Source organism: Acipenser ruthenus, chromosome 3 (genome assembly GCF_902713425.1).
Source record: "Acipenser ruthenus chromosome 3, fAciRut3.2 maternal haplotype, whole genome shotgun sequence".
NCBI classification, from domain to species: Eukaryota; Metazoa; Chordata; class Actinopteri; order Acipenseriformes; family Acipenseridae; genus Acipenser; species Acipenser ruthenus.
In genome coordinates this window covers 86,332,673-86,352,907 of record NC_081191.1, presented here as the reverse complement: position 1 = coordinate 86,352,907, position 20,235 = coordinate 86,332,673, and the positions used below count along the sequence as shown (strand labels likewise).

Genomic DNA, 20,235 nt, shown 5'->3' with positions numbered 1-20,235 from the left:
GGAGTTGCAGTAGTCTAGGCGGGAGAGTACCAGGGCCTGGACCAGGAGCTGGGTAGCATAGTTGGTGAGGAAGGGTCGGATTCTTCGGATGTTGCTCAGGAAGAATCTGCAAGTGCGTGCCAGAGTGGAGATGTGCTGGGAATAAGAGAGGCAGGGGTCCAGGGTGACTCCAAGGTTTTTAGCTGAGGAAGAGGGAGAGAGTGTGGTAGATTCCAGAGGAACAGAGATGGAGAGATCAGAGGAGGGGGAGGAGGAGGGAAAGAAAAGGAGGTCAGATTTAGAGAGGTTGAGTTTGAGGTGATGCGAGTGCATCCAGGAGGAAATAGCAGACAGACAGGTAGAGATACGGGAGGAGATGGTGGAGTCAGAGGTGGGGAAGGAGAGGAAAATCTGAGCATCATCAGCATAGAAATGGTATGAGAAACCATAGGATGCGATGAGGGGGCCCAGGGAGCGGGTGTAGAGAGAGAACAGGAGAGGACCCAAGACTGACCCTTGGGGGACTCCAGTCAAGAGAGGGTGAGGTGTGGAGGTTGCTCCACGCCAGGTTACCTGGTAAGTGCGGTTGGAGAGGTAGGAGGAGAACCAGGCCAGAGCAGTGCCAGAGATCCCCAGGTCAGCAAGAGATGATAGTAGAATAGAGTGATCAACAGTGTCAAAGGCAGCAGAGAGGTCGAGGAGAATTAGGACAGAGGAGAGAGAGGCAGCTCGGGCACACTTAAGTGAGTTGGTGACAGAGAGAAGGGCGGTTTCAGTGGAGTGAGCAGAGCGGAAGCCAGATTGGAGAGGGTCAAGCAGAGAGTGGTTGGACAGGAAAGCAGAGAGCTGGCAGTGTACAGTCCGCTCGAGGGTTTTGGAGAGGAAGGGTAGGAGGGAGACAGGACGGTAGCTCTGGAGGGAGGTGGGGTCGAGGGTAGGTTTTTTGAGGAGGGGAGTGATAGAGGCTTTTTTGAAGGCAGAGGGGAAGATGCCAGAAAGTAGAGAGGTGTTGAGGAGGGAGGAGATGAAGGGGAGTAGAGCAGGAGCAGCAGCTTGAAAGAGGTGAGTGGGGAGGGGGTCCAAGGCACACGTGGTGGGTTTGTGACCCTGGAGCAGGGAGGAGAGGTCAGAGTCTGAGAGGGGCAAGAAGGTGGAGAGGGAGGGCGAGTTAGTAGGGGATGTAGTGGGTGTAGGGGTTGGAGCAGGAGGGGGTGCGGGGGAGGGAGAGGTGTTAAAGAGTTTGCGGATATCTGAGATTTTAGAAGAGAAGAAGGAGGCAAAGTCGTCAGGGGAGATAGAGGAGGGAGGAGGAGGGGGGGGAGGGTTTAGGAGGGAGGAGAAGGTAGAGAATAGTTTACGTGGGTTGTTAGTGGAGGCTTGGATTACAGATTGGAAATAAGCACATTTAGCAGAGGAGAGAGTAGAGGAGAAGGAGGAGAGAAGAGTGCGGTAAAGGTCTAGGGCAGCAGGGAGTTTGGTTCTCTTCCATTTCTTTTCAGCAGATCGCAGTGTGATTCTTGCCGAGCGGAGCACAGAGGAGAGCCAGGGATGGGGAGGGGAGGGGCGAGCGGGTCGGGAGGTGAGGGGACAGAGGGAGTCGAGGGAGGAGGTGAGTGAGGAGAAGAGGGTGGAGGTAGCAGAGTCTACGGAGAGTTGTGAAAAGGAGTCGATAGGAGGGAGGTGAGAGAGAGCAGTGGAGGCAAGGACAGAGGGGGAGAGAGAGCGGAGGTTACGGCGAGAGGTGACAGTGGGGGTAGGAGGAGCAGGGAGAGGGGGGAGAGACAGAGAAAAAGAGATGAAATAGTGATCAGAGAGGTCCAGGGGGGTGACAGAGAGGTTGGAGGGGCAGCAGGCCCTGGAGAAGGTGAGGTCCAGTTGACGGCCAGCTTTGTGGGTAGGAGGGGACGGAGAGAGACAGAAGTCGAAGGAGTGAAGGAGAGGGAGGAATCCAGCAGAGTGGCTGGGGTTGGAGAGATGGATGTTGAAGTCACCCAACAGGACAGTCGGGGTAGACAGAGAGGGGAGGGAGGAGAGTAGATAGTCGAGTTCATCCAGAAAGTGAGTGAGAGGCCCAGGGGGGCGGTACAAAACAATGAGCAGGAGTTGACAGGGAGAGGTTAGTTGGACTGCATGAAATTCAAAGGTAGTGACAGAGAGGGAGGTGAGATCAGAGGGGACAGAAAAGAGTAAGGAGGGAGAGAGGAGAAGACCCGTCCCACCTCCCCGTCCGGTGAGACGCGGGGTATGGGACAGGACGTAGAGAGAGGACAGGGCAGCAGGAGTAACAGTGTTATCAGGGGACAGCCAGGTTTCAGTGAGAGCAAGGAAATCGAGCGAGAGGTGGGAGGCAAAGGCAGAGATGAAATCAGCTTTGTTAGCAGAAGAGTGACAGTTCCAGAGTGCACCAGAGAGTGTGCGGGAGGGGGGGAGAGGCAGAGAAATGAGGTTAGAGGGGTTGGAGGAGCAGTAGCGGAGGGAGGGCAGAGGACGAGGACGGGAGGACAGAATAATATTGGAAAAACATTTTGGAATTGGTTTTAGCCCCCTTAGCAGTATTGATTTCTATCTCTCTCTTGGCCTTTCTAACTTCCTTTTTGACTTGTGTTTGCAGTTCCAAGTACTCTTTCTGTGTACTTTGTTTTTGGTCCCTTTTAAATGCCTTTTTTTGTTGAATATATTTTTTTAATTGATCTATTAAACCATTTTGACCATTTTGTTTTAGATTTAGATTTGTCTACTTTTGGGATGTAATTTTTTTCCGCCTCATGTACTACATTTTTAAAAAACAGCCATCCTTTTTCTGTGGATGTTTTCTCCATTTTACTCCAATCTACTTCTAACCAGTAATCTAACCACTAGAAACAATGTGTAGTCTAGTGGTTAGATTACTGTGTTATAGTGGTATTGCTTATTATGTACTGATAGAGAAAATAAATGCATCTCTTAAATGGAAGAAATGAATTAACAAATATATTCATATGTGCTCTAGTGTGGAAGGTGGGTTTGAGTAGCTTAGTGGTTAGAGAAAGCGCTGGTCTGTAGTGTGGAAGGCAGTGGGTTTGAGTAGCTTAGTGGTTAGAGAAAGCGCTGGTCTGTAGTGTGGAAGGCAGTGGGTTTGAGTAGCTTATTGGTTAGAGAAAGCGCTGGTCTGTAGTGTGGAAGGCAGTGGGTTTGAGTAGCTTAGCAGTTAAAGCACTGGGCTGCAGTGTGGAAGGCAGTGGGTTTGAGTAGCTCAGTGGTTAGAGAAAGCCCTGGGCTGCCGCGTGGAAGGCAGTGGGTTTGAGTAGCTCAGTGGTTAGAGAAAGCCCTGGGCTGCAGTGTGGACAGCAGTGGGTTTGAGTAGCTCAGTAGTTAAAGTGCTGGGCTACAGTGTGAAGGCATTGGGTTTTAGTAGCTCAGTGGTTAGAGAAAGTGATGGGTTACAGTGTGAAGGCATTGGGTTTTAGTAGCTCAGTGGTTAGAGAAAGCACTGGGCTGCAGTGTGGAAGGCAGTGGGTTTGAGTAGCTCAGTGGTTAGCTCAAACAGGCTTCAGGCTTGGTTTTCATTAAGGGCCTTTTTCAATGCACATTGTAAATCAAACTCCTGTAACATCACACCTCCACCACTGAACTCAACCTCCAGAGACTAGTAATTGAAATGCTGTTTAAAACATTTCAAAGTGCTTGCAGGTGCTTTAGGTGCTCTGATGTAAGCTAAATAGAACTGGAATTGCTGTCAGGCTTACTTCTCATCAGTGTAGCATTAGAAAGAGACCAGGGGAGACATTATCTTTATATGTGCAGTGATGGAGATGTGGTGGAAATGTCAGCACATTTGTCACTAAGATTGTAATATGGGTTTATCTTGAGAATGGCTTGTGATGAAACTTGAGGGTGTAAACATTAGATTACAAAATAAATACAAAATAAAATCTTCTGTGTCCCAGTGCACAACTAGGCCTCTGTTAGGAAAATAAACAGCATATATCATCTCTAATTAATAATAATAATAATAATAATAATAATAATAATAATAATAATAATAATAATAATAATAATGATAATAATAATAATAATAATAATAATAATAATAATAATAATAATAATAATAATAATAATAATAATAATAAATACATCTTGTAAAATGTGAGCTGTTAGTTCCCCCACAGGGCTACGAGAGAACATTCGTTTTTAAATTACTATTAATTAATATGATTCAAATGTGATTCAGCATTGTTTTTGATTCAGAATCATAATTGGTCTCTTGTGAAGTACACCTGCATTATTAAAAAGTCCTCTAACTAGACTTCAGTAAACTGGGGTTTGGGGATCCCCGGGAGGTCTGTAAAGGTTGCCCAGGGGGAGTCCGCAGGACATTCTAAATTTCTCATTTGTAAAACAACATACATATTTAATGTACAGAAATAATGTATTTCACTGCTGTGGCAAGAGATACTGTCTTGTGGTATGTACAGACAATCCTTGATAAAAGTTACTGTAGTAAAAACCCAGCAAAGTGTAATAAAGCATGGAAAAGCATATTAATAAACATGGTTAAACTGGCAAATGCATAGTATGGTAAAAGCATGGTAACACTGCAAAAATACCATGATAAACTTTTAAAAGGGATGTATTGTATATTAAATAGTCTTCATGGGGTTATTGCATGACAAATTGGACTGTTGTGAGAGAAGGGCCTTATGATACTTACAGACAATCTTATACAGGGCTACTTCTATATCTCAATATCTGACTCTTGTACAGTACAATATAGGATGTGTACAATTTATTGTCAACACAGACTAACTGCGAAATAACCCAATTAGTGAATTGTTGAATCATGAAACCACAAGGGCGCTTTGGACTTAAACACTCCCTTCCACTGCAGTATGAGGGATACTTGCAGTTTTCTTCAGGTTATCATTTTAAACGGGTCTCTCAAGCAGTCACGTTTGAGAACCCCACTGATTGAAAAAACATGTCCCATGAAAGATTCATGAGCTGTGCTCTTGCCTTCAGATCTCTCTTGTTGTGTCAGAATCTGACAGGCATCTTGGGTTTTAAACCGATCTGAAGCAATCTTGCCAAAGCAGTTGGGGCTGTCATGGTAAATGTTGTCTGCGCATCGAATTAAGTCGTACGTCAGCGCATTTAATTATGTAGTCGGCAGTACAGGGCTCCTCTCTGGTTGTAGAAAGGGGCATTCTTTGCTTTGCAATTAAATGTATATTTGTGTTGCCAAGGGTTGGTGTATTTATAGGAACAGTCAGGAAACTGAAGTTGAGTACAACAATTCTGGTAAAATTCTTGAAAAAAAAAAAAACTTTAACTTAAAAATTGCAGTGAATATAAATACTGAACAAACAGAACAAAATGTTTAAAATGAACCAGCCATTTCAGCCATGCAGGACACTCTCTCCCTGCTTCATCCCAAATGCCATATACCTTTATCTCTAATTAGCCCCTCCTCTGGACTAAATTACTAAGCCAGGTTAACTTCAATTATTAATAAAAAAAAATCATATTATTATTATTATTATTATTATTATTATTATTATTATTATTATTATTATTATTATTATTATTATTATTATTATTATTATTAATAAACTACACAGTTTAATTGGGTCTATTTACACATTTACCATTATTAATTCTCTGTCTTTAATCTTTCCCCTTTTTACTAAAATAAATGTAAATGTACAAAGTCCCCCTTCCTATTCACTTACACTTACAAGAATGTGACTGTGGACGTGCACCTAACATAGATACGTGCCTCTCCCCACACTTCAATAGTAAGTATACAGCATCTCTGTAACTATATTTAATGAAATGGGAATACACTTAAAGTAATAGCAACCCATTTTTAAACTAGTAAAACCATCTTTTTAACCCCTGTGTCATTTGTGAGGGAATGTGCACCTTTCCCCCAAAATACACACCGTTTTCTGTCCAATAGTTTTAATGTGTTTAACCCGACAAACCAAAAAAAAAAAAAAAGAATACATTTAAAGTAAACATAAGTAAATAAAAATATAGGTCAGCTATAAAAGGAAATTAAACACTAACTAGATGGGAACCATTTTCTCATTTACAAGGGCTGTGTTTGTTATAGGTTAGAGGAATGTTTTTTGTAGGTTAGAGAGGAGGACTTGATTGAAGTCTTTACAATCTTAAAAGGAGTTTACAAAGTAAGCACTATCCAATTGGAAATTAAGAGGAGTTGGACATTAAGAGGAGAGAAACTTAGCACAGAGGGTAGGAGACGCTTCTTTACGCAGTAGTGAGGGTATGGAATGGGTTACCTAGCCATGATGTTGATGCTAAATCACTGATATACTTTAAGATCCCAAGTTTTTAGATGAATCAGCTACTAGAAGCCAATGAGCACTGATTGGCTGAATGGCCTCCTCGTTTTATACATTTTCTTGTGTTCTTGTGTAACTGAAAGCCAACAGGTTTGTTTTTTCTAATAAGGAAGTTTTCTTTCTCAGCTCCGGTGAAAGTGGAGGAGAAGTCGGAGAAAGACGCCGCAGCAAACGGGATCAGTGCTGCGCCCAATAAGGAGCTGCCACCAAGCCCAGAGAAGAAAACCAAGGTAGGGTCTGACTTCCTGTTACTCCCAACAGGTCAAGGGTCACGTCTGCTGCTGCTCCTCCATTGCCCATAGACCATAGCTGCTGCTGTTGCATTTGAGAAGTCCTGATGAGTCACCAATAGAGTTGCAATCAGCAATTTCCTAATCGAATATTCAACAGGTCACAGTTATCGATGCACTTTATTATTCAGAAGTGAGAAGCAAAAAAGAAAAATGTGTAAAATCTTCATGAAAGCCTTCAAAGACAACTGAAAACATGTATGTGCATTATTATTAAACAGAGTAATATATGTGTTGAGAAAACGTTATTATTAATAAGTAAGAAGCAGAAAAATGAAGAAACTATTGTAATATAATATTTACATGAGGATTCAAATAGGGCATCAGGGCAATAAATCAACCAATGAATGTTTAATTGAGGCTGGCAAAATAAAATCCATGGTGATTTAATAATCGATTAATCATTTCTAGTAACCATCGTGACCAACACATTCCTCTCCCAGAGCTCTGCTGATACCAGTATAGTCTGCTGATACTCTTCTCTTAGTAAACACACATCTGTGAATATGCACTGATGAGAGAGGGAGACCTCCCATTGTAAAGGTGTTCAGCAGGGTGGTTATTTTTTATTTTAATTAAGTGTTTTTAAAACTGTGAATGTGAACTGTTCTGAGATCAATCGACTGCCAGGAGCTGGACAAGCACTGACGGGTCGAATAGCCTCCTCTCGTTCGTAACTTTCTTATGTTCTTAAGAGCGGTGTGAGGTAGCTGTCTCCTCCGCTGTCTCTCCTGCACACCTCCCTCCCCTCAGGGTTTAGTTTCTTCCAGTGCTTTGCTGTTTATGTTTGCAACCTGCTTCCTGCTGCTGCTGCTGCTTCTTGTGACTCATGATTCTCATTATTTATTTTTTGTTGGCGCATTGTCATGTTTTTGTGTTGGTTTTTTTTGTGTTTTTTTTTTTTTTTTTTTTTTTTTAAACCCCAGTCTGCCGCAGCCACCACCACTCCATCTGCCAAGCCGAGCTCAGCAGCCAAACCGCGGCCGTCCTCATTGTCAACAGCGGGCGCCCCCAAACGCCCCGCCTCCGCCACCACCCCCAACAAAAAAACACCCACCTCAGCAACCACGCCCACCTTCGGCACCAAGAGAGCCACGCCCACCACACCGCGCCCTGCCTCCACAACACCCAGAAACACCAAGCCCAAGGTAAGCGTGGCTGAGCCAGCAGCTGCAGCAACAACAACAACCAGTCAAACGAAGAGCCGCTCATTGCACAATGTCCTGGAGGGTTTTTCCAAACAGCCCCTTGTTAACCTGTCCTGTTATGTGCTGTGCTCTTCTGCCCTGCTGCATAGAAAATCTCTGGTATTTACAGAACAGCTATATTTTAAAGTGCCCCTCGTTGATATGTCTAATCTGTGCTGTACAGAGCTAGGGGAGGTGAGAATATAAGCAGGAAAATGTGCTTTTTGCAAACCCTTAATCCTCAATGATTTTACTGAGCTGCTACTGTATGTTTGATTGCAGCTGGGAGTCTATTTGTATGACAAAGGGAAAAGGAAGTCAAACTGACATATTCTGAACTCCTGAGCACACAATTCATGTCATGTCATGTGTGGAGCTGAGGGACTGGGTTGGAGGGGAGGCAATGTGGTCTAGTGGTTAGAGCTGAGAGACTTGGAGGGAGGCCATGTGGTCTAGTGGTTAGAACTGAGAGACTGGGAGGGAGGCAGTGTGGTCTAGTGGTTAGAACTGAGAGACTGGGAGGGAGGCAGTGTGGTCTAGTGGTTAGAACTGAGAGACTGGGAGGGAGGCAGTGTGGTCTAGTGGTTAGAGCTGAGGGAGAGTGGCAGGCAGTGTGGTTTAGTGGTAAGAGCTGAGGCACTAGGAGGGAGGCAGTGTGGTCTAGTAAATATTTTTTAAATCCCTTCATAAGTCTTGAGGAGACAAACCTGTATCAGGTTTTACATAACAAGCCGTATAACAAGTCATACAGGGATTGCAAAAGTTGTAACAAATGTACAGAAGTACTTAACACAGCGCTCCAGATAAGCTGCGCACAGGGTGTTATATGCATTGAAAAGAATATGAATTACGTATGATATTTAATAACTATTTTGCTGCACAGCTTGAGTTTGCATGTTATCAAGCTTCTTGTACTTCGTTGGTTCCCGACGTCTCTATGGTCAATTATGAATATACTGCATGCGGTAGCTAGAGAATGGTTCATAGAAATGCCCAGACAGCTAATTGTAGCCAGTTTTTAAATAAATGAATAAATAAATCCACTCACTTGCAATGCGTGTTTGTGATTGGTGAATTAGCGACTGGATTCTTGATCCTTAGGATTTCTCTGTCTTGGTGCCCCTCAACCTAACCTACTTTTTGGAAGGTAAATCTATATAATAAATTCAATATTCTGTGTAAGGAGCGAGTCAGGATACTTTGTATTGATACAGCAAGGTGATCAATAAGGAATACAATATTATCATTTCCTTATTTGCATTAGTGTAGTATTGGTACAGTTTTTTTTTTTTTTTTTAAGTATTAATATATAGTAGAAATATATAGTATGTGCATGCAGGCCTTTTGTAAAGTACTGTATATTCCATCTGCAGCATTGCAATTAATACATTAATGATATGTCTGTGTTAATTTGCTTCACAGCCATATTGTTTCAAATAAGAATAATTGTTGTTTTGTTTTTATTGTAAGTTTTTGTACAGTATTTCAAAGTAATGTTACAGTTAAAATGTAAGGCTGTAGTTAATGCATACCCCATAAGTTAGCATTAAAGTATGTACAGTATTTATTGAAAGTACTCATGACATTTTGCTCACTTAGTGTCTAAATTACTCAATGACCCAAAACCTTATCTGGAACGCTGATTTAACATGTATATATATATCAAAAATAACACATTTATCTTTGTTTTGTACTATAGAGAATGGCATGCATTTCAGAGTCAATCTTTTCACTGTCTCCCTGGTCGAGCCTCTTGGGGCTCCCAGTTTAATTTGTGTCTGCCAGTTTCAATTTGCTGTGTGTGTCACTAATTCTGGATTTGGTTAGGATCTGCCTGTGTTATGGTTTTTAATTATGGTGAGGTAAAAAAAAATGTAATTTGTTTTGAGTTTTAATTTGTTTTTCCCAGTACAGATTATAATGGTTCTCCAAGGCAGGGTTTGGAGCAGTGTATTTTCATACTGAGTGTTGCAGCAGGGTGTTAGAAATGCAATGAGAGTTGTTTTCTTTGGGATGTGTTCTGTATTTGGTTGGGATCTCTCTTCCTGTCTCCCCTCTCTGTCTCTCCCTGCCTGTTTCTCCCTCTCTGTCTCCCCCTCTTTGTCCCTCCCTATCTCTCTCCCTGTCTCCCCTCTCTGTCCCTCCTTGTCTCTGTCCCTGCCTGTTTCTCTCTCCCTGTCTCCCCCTCTCTGTCCCTCCCTGTCTCTCTCCCTGTCTCCCCCTCTGCCCCCCTGTCTCTCTCTCTCTGCCTGTCTCCCCCTCTCTGTCTGTCTTACTCCATGTCTTGCTGTCTCTCCCTCCCTCCCTCCCTCCCTGTATTTATTTATTTTTTTGATGGACTGTGTTCTGTATTTGGTTTGGATCTCCCTCACTGTCTCCCACTCCCTGTCGTCTCTCTCTTCAGTTCAGATCTCCCTCACTGTCTCCCCTCTCTCTCTCCAGCTCTCAGATGCTCGCAGTCCAGTGAAGAGTCCTGAGAAGCGCCCTGCAGTCCCCAAGGCCAGCCCTGCTCCTGTTTCTAAACCTCCTGTCCCAAAGAGCAGTGTCACCCCCAAGCCGGCCACGCCTCGCGCCCCAGTCCAGAGGAACAGCACCAGCACCAGCACCAGCACCCCACCCAAGAGGCCCACATGTTAGTTATCTTGGTTTGTCTGATACAGAAACTGATTCATGCACTAGTATAATCTAGACTGGACTTTTATAATGCACTCTATTCCAGGCCTTGTGCTTACCTCACTTGTTTGCAGCGTGTGAAAAAGACTGCTGCTAAACAGTAATTTGTCAGGGTGGTGCAAAAGAGAACTTATTCACGAAATAAATATTTTAAAACTCCTCCTTTTTCTCAGCTATCAAGACTGACTCCAAACCAATAGATGTGAAGAAAACGAGTACAGCGAAATCACCATCAGGTACCTCTCCCTCTCTCTTTCTCTTTGTCTCTCCTTTCATCTCCTCTCCCTCTCCATTACTTCTCTCCTTTCCTCTCCCTCTCCGCTACTCCTCCTTCACCTCTGCCTCTCATTTTCCCTATCCCTGTACCCTCCTCTCCTCTATTCTCCCTCTCCCTGGGTTGATGGGTGATGGGAATCAGAGTTGTCAGATTTATATGAGTGAGAAATCTCTGTCTGGATCCGTAGAAGGTCAGTCTATCAGCTCTCATCCGTCGCCTGTTTGATATCTGTGTGTGGCAGAGAGCTGGCAAGGTAGGTTAGCGGGGCCCTCTGGTGGCACACAGTGGAACTGCATTTTTAATAAAAACCGTATGTCATGTCCCATATTAGCCGCAATTACACTTATAATGTCACTGAGAGTGTAGATCTCTCACTCCGAATGTCAGTGACAAAGCATTTGAAATGTATAAACCACAACAAAAAACATAAACAGGTTAAATATGTTAACATCAGCTTTTCATTTGTTTTTTTTAATTTTGATTATGCATTTTAATATGTTTGTAAGTGTATTTTCTCCTGCACTCTTCACTTGAGAGCCTGACACAGCAAAGAGTGTATGAGAAATATACTCTCAACATGCACCATACACCATACACCTCATTCTTCATTGGAGATAGCCACCCAGCGCAACATGCACCATACATGTCATTCTTCATTGGAGATAGCCACCCAGCACAACATGCACCATACACCTCATTCTTCATTGGAGATAGCCACCCAGCGCAACATGCACCATACACCTCATTCTTCATTGGAGATAGCCACCCAGCACAACATGCACCATACACCTCATTCTTCATTGGAGATAGCCACCCAGCACAACATGCACCATACACCTCATTCTTCATTCTCTTAAACGGCAAGTTACAGTTTTAGCCGTGCAAGTCTAACACAGTCTCACTGAAGTCTCTGTATGGCGCAACAGGTCATATTCTTTCACTTACAGCTTTACAAATTCGAAATCAACTTCACTATAATGTCTTTCATGTACGAAAATTTAAGATCGAACAAATTACAGCAATTTGTGTTTTGTTTTGGTTTTTTTCTTATGTTCTTATAGTATTAAAAGGAGTTGACATAGTTAACCTTAACTAATACTTTAACTGCAGCACAGAAACCAGGACCAGTGGAAATTAAGTGGAGATAGACTTTACGACAGAGAGTAGGAGACACTTCACACAGAGAGTGGTGAGGGCATGGAATGGGTTACCTAGTCATGTGGTTGATGCTGAACCATTGGGAGCCTTTAAGAACCGTCAAATCCACAAAATGGTAATCAGCAACTAGGAATCTGGTAAGCACTGATGTGTTGAATGGCCTCCTCTTTTCCCTCAAAAGTTTTAGTACTAGTAAAAGCATAGCAAAGTGTAGTAAAGCATGATAAAGCACAGGTAATCATTATAAAGAATAGCAAGGTATTGTATGGCAAACCAGGGTAAACTGTGGTAAATGCATAGTATACTCATGGTAAAGCTGCAAAAATACTAAGCAAAAATACAGTGGTAAACTTTTATAAGGGTTACTGGAATTATTTAGTTATCTCTGAACTTTTAAAGCCTGACCTTTTTAGATAATTTTTATTTTTCTCTCCTAAGTGGACCCCAGCAGGTCACGGGTGGCTCCAGTCGTCTCCAGGACTAACCCAACCACCCCCAGCAGCCCAGGAACCCCTTTGGGTGCTAACCGCATCCGTACCCCAAAACCCCCGACTCCCACTGCCACCGCCGACAAGAAGCTGACCACCCAGCGAGGACCCCCCAAGACCAGCCCTGCCCCCAAAACCACCCCCCGCCCCACCAGTGCTGCCGGAGCAGGAACCCCGACCCCCGCCATCAAGAATGTGAGATCAAAGATTGGCTCCACTGACAACATCAAGTACCAGCCAGGGGGAGGCAAGGTAGGAGACTGTCCCCCAAAACACTGCAGCACCAGTTGCACGCTTTCCCCTCTGTATCATTTCAGGAGCACAAACACCAAGGGATTGTAATCTCAGAGTTTATATTAGGGGACATTGTGTATAAAATACTTACAGTCAAGTAGACAGCAGTGTGCCTCTGATTCAGTGTAACTGTCACTAGAGCGGCACAAACCCATGTGTTCGATTGTCCGCATTGAGTTTTCCACAGGTGAGGTTCATTGGTGACGATTGGGCTAATTTACCATTCCCAGTGAAGAAACATCAGCTTGGATAAGTGTGGATTGCTGTTCTAAGAAAAGCTGCAATTATCCCTAAAGCAATTTCATTTTATTCACATTTTTTCTTCCCAATAGGGCTCCAAAATAATTTGCACAAACTGGAAATTTGTGTAAAGTAAATCTGTATTATAAGAAGTAATCTACAATAAGCAACTGCTAAATTTGGCTGGGACCATGTGGAATATTCGTAGTACCGGTGCACTCCACTTAACAAATCCTGTTAGAACAGAGTTACATTTACAACGTATTGAGGAGGCATGTCTGTGCCAAACAACATGGGCTTTAATGAGGAATTGCTCTGGTTAGAACAGACTCGCTTATAACGTATATACCATTTAATACGTACAGTTTTCCTGTTCCACATGGAGATCTTTTGTGCTAACTATGTACAGTTTAATAATACATACAGTACCGTTTAATACGTACCGTTTTCCTGTTCCACAGGTAAATCCGGGACAGTAAATGACAGTCACAGCGGCATTTGTGACGTCAGGCAGGAAAATAGTTGCTGTTTACTTTTATTCTTCTATGTTTTTGTTGGCACAGTCGTTGTACAGTTTAAACGTATAACGTATACAATTTTAATTACATTTAGCAAAAATATAAATTTCTAAAATAGTACAATTTATTACATTGTACATCTCACAGGGGGGTGTTTTGTACAAATAATAAACTCCCATTCTTTGGCATGTAAGCTTTCTTGTATTGTTGATATTTGCCAGTATTTATGTATTTATTGACAGCATTTCGAATTGTGTTTACAACGTACTTAATTTATAAAGTACTGATTTCCTTTGTCCCTTGGAGTCCGTTATAAGTGGAGTGCACCTATATCAGAAAATTAGTCTAATCTGAGTTCGTTTTAATGAGAATGAACTGCATACATACATGCATATATATATATATATATATATATATATATATATATATATATATATATATACTGATGCACAAAAGAAACGCAACACTTGGGCCTAACGGATTTAATCAAATATTTTAAACATAGATGTCAAAAAAAACACAGATCAAAGAATCATAAGTTTTCAGTAGGAAATGTGACACACTGTCAAAAAAAGACCTGATTAGCCTGTGGATATGGGGGATGTTCTGCCACTCTTCCTGTGCAGCTGCAGCCAGCTGGTGAAGTCGCGGTTGTCTCCTGTATATGGCACTGGTGATTTGGTCCTATAGATGTTCTATTGGACTGAGGTCAGGAGAAAATTCTGGCCACGACAAGACCTCGACATTGTTTTCCTGAAGTGGTGCAATTATAATCCTAGCACTGTGTGGTCTTGCATTGTCCTGTTGGAAAATCGACACTTCTGGATTGGCTTGCAGGAACGGAAAAACTGTTGCCTCAAGGACTTCGTCAATGTGTCGCTGAGCAGTAAGGTTGCCCTCAATCTGCACCAAAGACGTTCTTGTGTAAAAGGAGATTCCTCCCCACATCATCACACTTCCACTGCCCCATCGGTTTGCTTGAACAACGCAACAGCCAGCATAACGCACACCATGACGTCTCCACACACGTTGTCTTCCGTCAGGTTTGTCTAGGGCAAAACGGCATTCATCTGTGAATGAAACACTCCACCAATCTCTCTGCCGCCACCTCAGATTTTCTCTGGTCCACAGAAGACGGCGATTTCATTTCTCAGCTGTCAACATGTTACCCCTGAACGGCCTCCGAGCATGCAAATCGTTTTCACGCAGACGGCGAGCTACAGTCATTCTGCTGATGAGCGGGTTATTTCTTCCTGGAATTTCTCGTGCTGTAGCCACTGCAGTCTGAAAACAATTATGCAGATGGATCAGTCAGATATGACGGTCCTGGGCCGGTGTGGTGACTCTCTGCCTTCCAGGACTTGGCCTGTCCCTCACAGATCCGGTTTCCTGGTTTCTCAGGACTAATCTGATGAATGTTGAAGGAGACATCTCATTCTCCGGGCAACTTCCCTCACAGACAGGCTGCCTTCAATCATGCTGATAGCAACCAGGCGATCTTCATTACTAAAAATGGTCGTATCTTTCGCTGTTCTTGCGTTAATTAAAATCATGTCTTTTCGAATGGCTATTTGTATAGATTGTTAATAAACTAATTTTGGCAATTTTAACTCAACTCAAATACCAAACACTGAGCACCTGGCGTTTTTATGAAATCACATGACTTGAGCTCATTTTGTTATCCCAAGGAACAATACTACTCAAACAATCAACAAACCTATTTGCTATCAACTTGCTGTCGATCGCTGGCGTCTTTTGAGTTTTGTGTGAACGCCCTCTCTCCACTGTTGCCTTTTGACATTTTTGGATTTTTCTTTTCTTTATTTTCTGCTGCTATAAATCAAACATCAAAATAAATGACCATCAAAATCACCAACTGCTCCTGTCTGAACAGATTTGAGAATTTTGAGTGGACTCCTACTAATGTGTGCGTTCCAGTGATTTGAAGCACTGTTTCTGCTAATGCTGGGTTCCTAGAAACAATATCCCACTGCCCTTAGGGATTGTAACTAAATAAATAATTCCATAAACCTTGCCTGTTTTGCACCTCCATTCACTACACAAGTCTCAAATGTGCAGATTTGAAAGAAACACATGTCATAGTACCCTTGCTTTTTTTTTAAATTTTTTTTTATTTTTGCATCTGGTACTACAGAGCCAGTGCTTGATCAAGGAAGATTTGATCAAGGTGCTTGCTTGGTTGCATTTGTATGTGGAAAAGTGTCTTTAGCATCCACTGTTTCACACAGAAGCCAAGTTCAGCAGTTACTGATGGCAGGGTTCAGAGCTCTAACCACTGAGCTTCTCTCACCCCATTGCCTTAAATATTAGACCAGATAGTGGCATGGCAGTGCCTTTGTGCTTTGAATTTGGGGTAAAAGGGCGTTCTGAAGGTAAAGAAGCAGTTTTTGAAGTACACAGAGCTATCAGAACTACTCCAGCATATCTTATGTAGTATGTATTAAATGAAAGATGCATGCATGGTGTAAAAGTGCATTTGATTATTAATGGTATTTTTTTTTTGTCTCTTGAACTCTTTTCCTTGCTGCACTTCTCTTTTTGAAGGAACGCAGCTGACAGAAATGAGTTGCTTCTGGGAGTTCTTGTATGAAAAACAATTTCGGAATGTTTAGTTCTTTTAGACATTTTTTTTTAAAACTACATATTTCTCCAGAAAACAAAGACTAAACATTCTACATGTTTGCCATGTATTTCCTTTAAAAGAATTCAAACTCCCAGAAGCTTCACGCCTTCGAGCACCAATCCCTGCTTTTCCTGTGACTGAAATGTTTTCAGTGTCGGCTCGTGCTACCTCTCGACTGGAAGTGTAGCACTAAAGTATCTGCAAGGAGAGATACATTTTCTTCACTAACAGCTTCAAATAAATTACCACTAAAAGAAATCCAATTCACCTTTACCATAATGTGTGTGTTTAAGGGAAATGGGAAAAGGGAAAATTATGTAAATACATATTGGGTAAGATGCACTGGAATTATATTGTTTGCACTGTGAACTTTAACGCTTGCTCAGATGTCAGCTACTTCTTTTAGATTTTATTTATTTATTTATTTTTTAACTCAACCCTCTGTGTTTTTTAAACTCTCCTTCACAGCTCTGCTCAGAGAGTTTCCTCCGCTTGTAAAATGTTTTTTTTTCCCCAGATCTTCTCTTAATGGTGTGTTACTGCTAATTAGCTTTTGCAATCTACAGGACCAAACAGGAGTAGCTCTTCAACAGTGATTGTTCTCTCTTTCGTGGTAAAGCTGCTTTCATAGTGACTGCAACTGCTGCAGAGTCTGAGCCCAGACCTGTGGTTCTGTGCAGACACTGGCAGCAGCTTTAAATAACTCCAGCTGTATTTGTCCCCTGACTGACTCCTAACTCTGCGGGTGTATACACTGCCTGGCCACTTTATTAGGACCTGTCCCTAATATCGGGCTGGGCCACAGTTTATCCTGATCACAGACTTGACGTGGCATAGACTCCACAGAGGGATCCATTGAGTCTTCAATATTTCAAGCATTTGATGCATAGGGGTAGGCACGGGATGATGAACACATTGTTCAAGTTCATCCCAGGCATACTCAACAAATGCCTGTCACAATTGGGGATTGTGGGGACCATGGTGCATTATTGTTTTTTTAATGCAGCCATCGCGATCATGGTACACATGCAGCAATGCTGTTGCTTGAGTAAAACTACAGCATTTGTTTGGCCTTCCAGGGCAATCAAGGGCCCTGATATCTATCAGGAGAACATGCCCCACACAAGGGCGATATTCGATTGGGCAGAGCGGTCCTAATAGAAAGGTCAGGCAGTGTAAATGTGTGTATTTGTGTCGGTGTTGTGTGCTGCCTGAAACCTGTGAAAACCTGCTTTTGTAGCTCCCTCCCTCCCTCCCTCTCCATCTTTCCCTGCTCTAACTTCCTGACCCCTGGTTGACCCCTCACCCTCTTTGCTCTGCTGCTCTATTGTAGGTTCAGATAGTCACCAAAAAAAACGACTACAGCCATGTCACTTCACGCTGTGGCTCCAAGGACAATATCAAGCATGTTCCTGGTGGTGGGAATGTAAGTACTGGGTCTCATAGGGTTTAACCAACACCTCATTTCCATCTTGTTAAAACACAGCCTGACTTTACTGTTCACACTTCTGTCTAAAACAAAATCAGCACATTCCTCTTAATGGGATCATTAAGAGGCCCTCGACCCTTTACCAATTGGGTGATTCTAAGTATGTGAATCGAAACTCATTTCACCATTGAAGAAAAAGACTTCTGCTGGAAACATTTGTCATTTGAATTTATTTATTACACTTTTAGTGTTTCTAAATGTAGCTCTAAGATGGTCATCTGCGGTACCCATTTTTTTTTTTTTTTTAATGCAGCACTCAGCGCTCAGTTTTGCAATTTTCAGTTCCAGGTTACACAAACTACTTTTGTTGTCACATTGGGGTCTATTTTAATGAACTTTTTTTTTTTGATTGACATCAAGCACTCCATATAATAAAAGTCCAGGAAAAAATATATAGTGCTCTGGTGTACTGAAAAACAAATAAAAATAGCCATAGATATTAATATACATTAGATTAGTTTACTGGTCTGCTGTTATGAGTGGAGTTCTCTTTCCTTTAGACCGCTATACAGCTCTGCAGTATTGAGTGGAGTTCTCATTCCTTTAGACCGCTATACAGCTCTGCAGTATTGAGTGGAGTTCTCTTTCCTTTAGACCTCTAATCAGCTCTGCAGTATTGAGTGGAGTTCTCTTTCCTTTAGACCTCTATACAGCTCTGCAGTATTGAGTGGAGTTCTCATTCCTTTAGACCGCTATACAGCTCTGCAGTATTGAGTGGAGTTCTCATTCCTTTAGACCTCTATACAGCTCTGCAATATTGAGTGGAGTTCTCATTCCTTGAGACCTCTATACAGCTCTGCAGTATTGAGTGGAGTTCTCTTTATCTCTTTCAAAGAGATAAGATCTGATGATGTTTAGAACATTTAAATAGACCTCCCTGACTGCTCCCTAATATTTTACACCCTGGATTGTGCAAGCACATGAAACATGCATGTTACTAGGTGCTGATATGCTGCAGGTAGATGTAGTAATTCATGCAATATGAATACAAATAGGTCATAATTTATACCTAGCAGTCTGTGTTGGGGATATGAATGACCAAAGCTGCAGGACGTAGCCCGGATCAGTCACATGTTATTGGAAGCCCTAACAGATGGAAACGAGGTGAATCTTATTCATGTATTGTGTACTAACTAAACAAATCTGCTCACCAGCACTCTGTACTGATGAACCCAGAGGCTCACTACACACACACACACTCTGTCACATAGTTGACACACACACACTCACAAACACACACACACAGACACACTCTCACACAGAGACACTGACACACACAGACAGACACTCTCACTTACACAGTTGACACACACATCTCACACACACACACTCGCGCACACACACTCTATACCTGTCTCTAAATCCCAGCTTCTTTAACCAGGAGCTCCCAATTCTCTAACACTGACTCACGTCTGCTCACACAAGAGCCTCCAGTGTCACCTGTCTAATTGCCACTAACTGTCCTCGAGAAACACTCTAAAGTCACACCTGCTCACTACTAATGCTGTCCTGGTGAACCTGCCCCTTCTCTTCCACTGTCAGTGAAATGCCTGTGGAACATGTCTCGCTTGTCCCGCATGACCTCCCTAGTTGCCCCATAGTGGTCTGGGGGATGTGAAGATTTCCTCACAATAAATTGAAACTAGGGCTGTGCAGATAATCAGATTTTCCAAGTAATTCCCTTTTTGTATTAAGTCACGAAAAGAAAGAAACCTGTTAAAAACGTGTTCGCTGCGAAACATGAAATTATGCTTTTCCCATTATTTGCAGTTTGGACATTATTAAGTATCAATCACTGATAAGACAATGTTTTCTGGCAGTGTGAACTTATATAAAATGTTCTAAAGTTTGAACTTAATCAATTATTATTATTATTATTATTATTATTATTATTATTATTATTATTATTATTATTATTTAGTCATTTAGCAGATGCTTTTATTCAAAGCGACTTACAGACTTAGGGGTGAACTATGCATCACAACTGCTACTGCAGAGTCACTTACAATAGGACCTCAGTTTTACGTCTCATCCGAAGGACGGAGCACAAAGAGGTTAAGTGACTTGCTCAGGGTCACACACAGCAAGTCAGTGGCTGAGCTGCGTTTGAACTGGGAACCTCCTGGTAACAATCCCCACTTACATTGATTTTATCTGCAGTTATTTGTCTTCCCTTTGTTTCATCTGTTTGATAAAAAAAAAAAAAAAAAACTTTCTTTAGATTTTCTAAAGACACTTTAATAAGATGTGACTCTTCTAAGGAGTTCCCTATTATTCTGCAGTTCAGTAAACTTTGTGTTCTGTGATCAAAAGAAAATGGATGAAACAAAGGTAGGTTAGGTTCTGACAAGCTATTAGATAATTGTATTAATTCTCACTGCTAGAAGACATTGTCCTGTTATCATTGATTGGTAACTAATAATGTGTAGACTGCAAATGGTGAGAAATGCATTACATTATTACCTACATTATTCCTTTTTAAAGGTATTCTGAGTATCTGCACAGCTGTAAAGAAACGAACCCGATAGGGACAGTGTTTGCTGCTATATATTGAACAGACTGAGACACACCCCAGGAGTTCAAACACTGCTGCTGCTAGCCAAGTACCTCTAGCTCCTGCTTTGTGTTTAATGTGCCTTCTGTCTGGTTTG

At 42.2% G+C, this 20,235-nt stretch overlaps 1 protein-coding gene across 11 annotated transcripts in view; it reads left to right on the top strand.

Moving 5' to 3' along the window:
* Positions 1-20,235, top strand: part of LOC117394408 (microtubule-associated protein 4-like) — a 141,135-nt gene that overhangs the window by 103,290 nt on the left and 17,610 nt on the right. For 8 of the 11 annotated variants that reach the window (XR_009320393.1, XR_009320395.1, XR_009320390.1 and 5 more), the window contains 6 exons: positions 6,453-6,556; positions 7,543-7,764; positions 10,246-10,435; positions 10,650-10,712; positions 12,350-12,651; positions 17,429-17,521. Coding sequence is in view for 2 of the 11 variants with exons in the window: in XM_059018381.1 (XP_058874364.1) it covers positions 6,453-6,556; positions 7,543-7,764; positions 10,246-10,435; positions 10,650-10,712; positions 12,350-12,651; positions 17,429-17,521 (974 nt within the window). In the remaining 9 variants the exon portion in view is untranslated. The remainder of the gene's footprint in view (positions 1-6,452; positions 6,557-7,542; positions 7,765-10,245; positions 10,436-10,649; positions 10,713-12,349; positions 12,652-17,428; positions 17,522-20,235) is intronic. The other 3 variants (XR_009320398.1, XR_009320396.1, XR_009320399.1) reach the window with 2 other exon arrangements.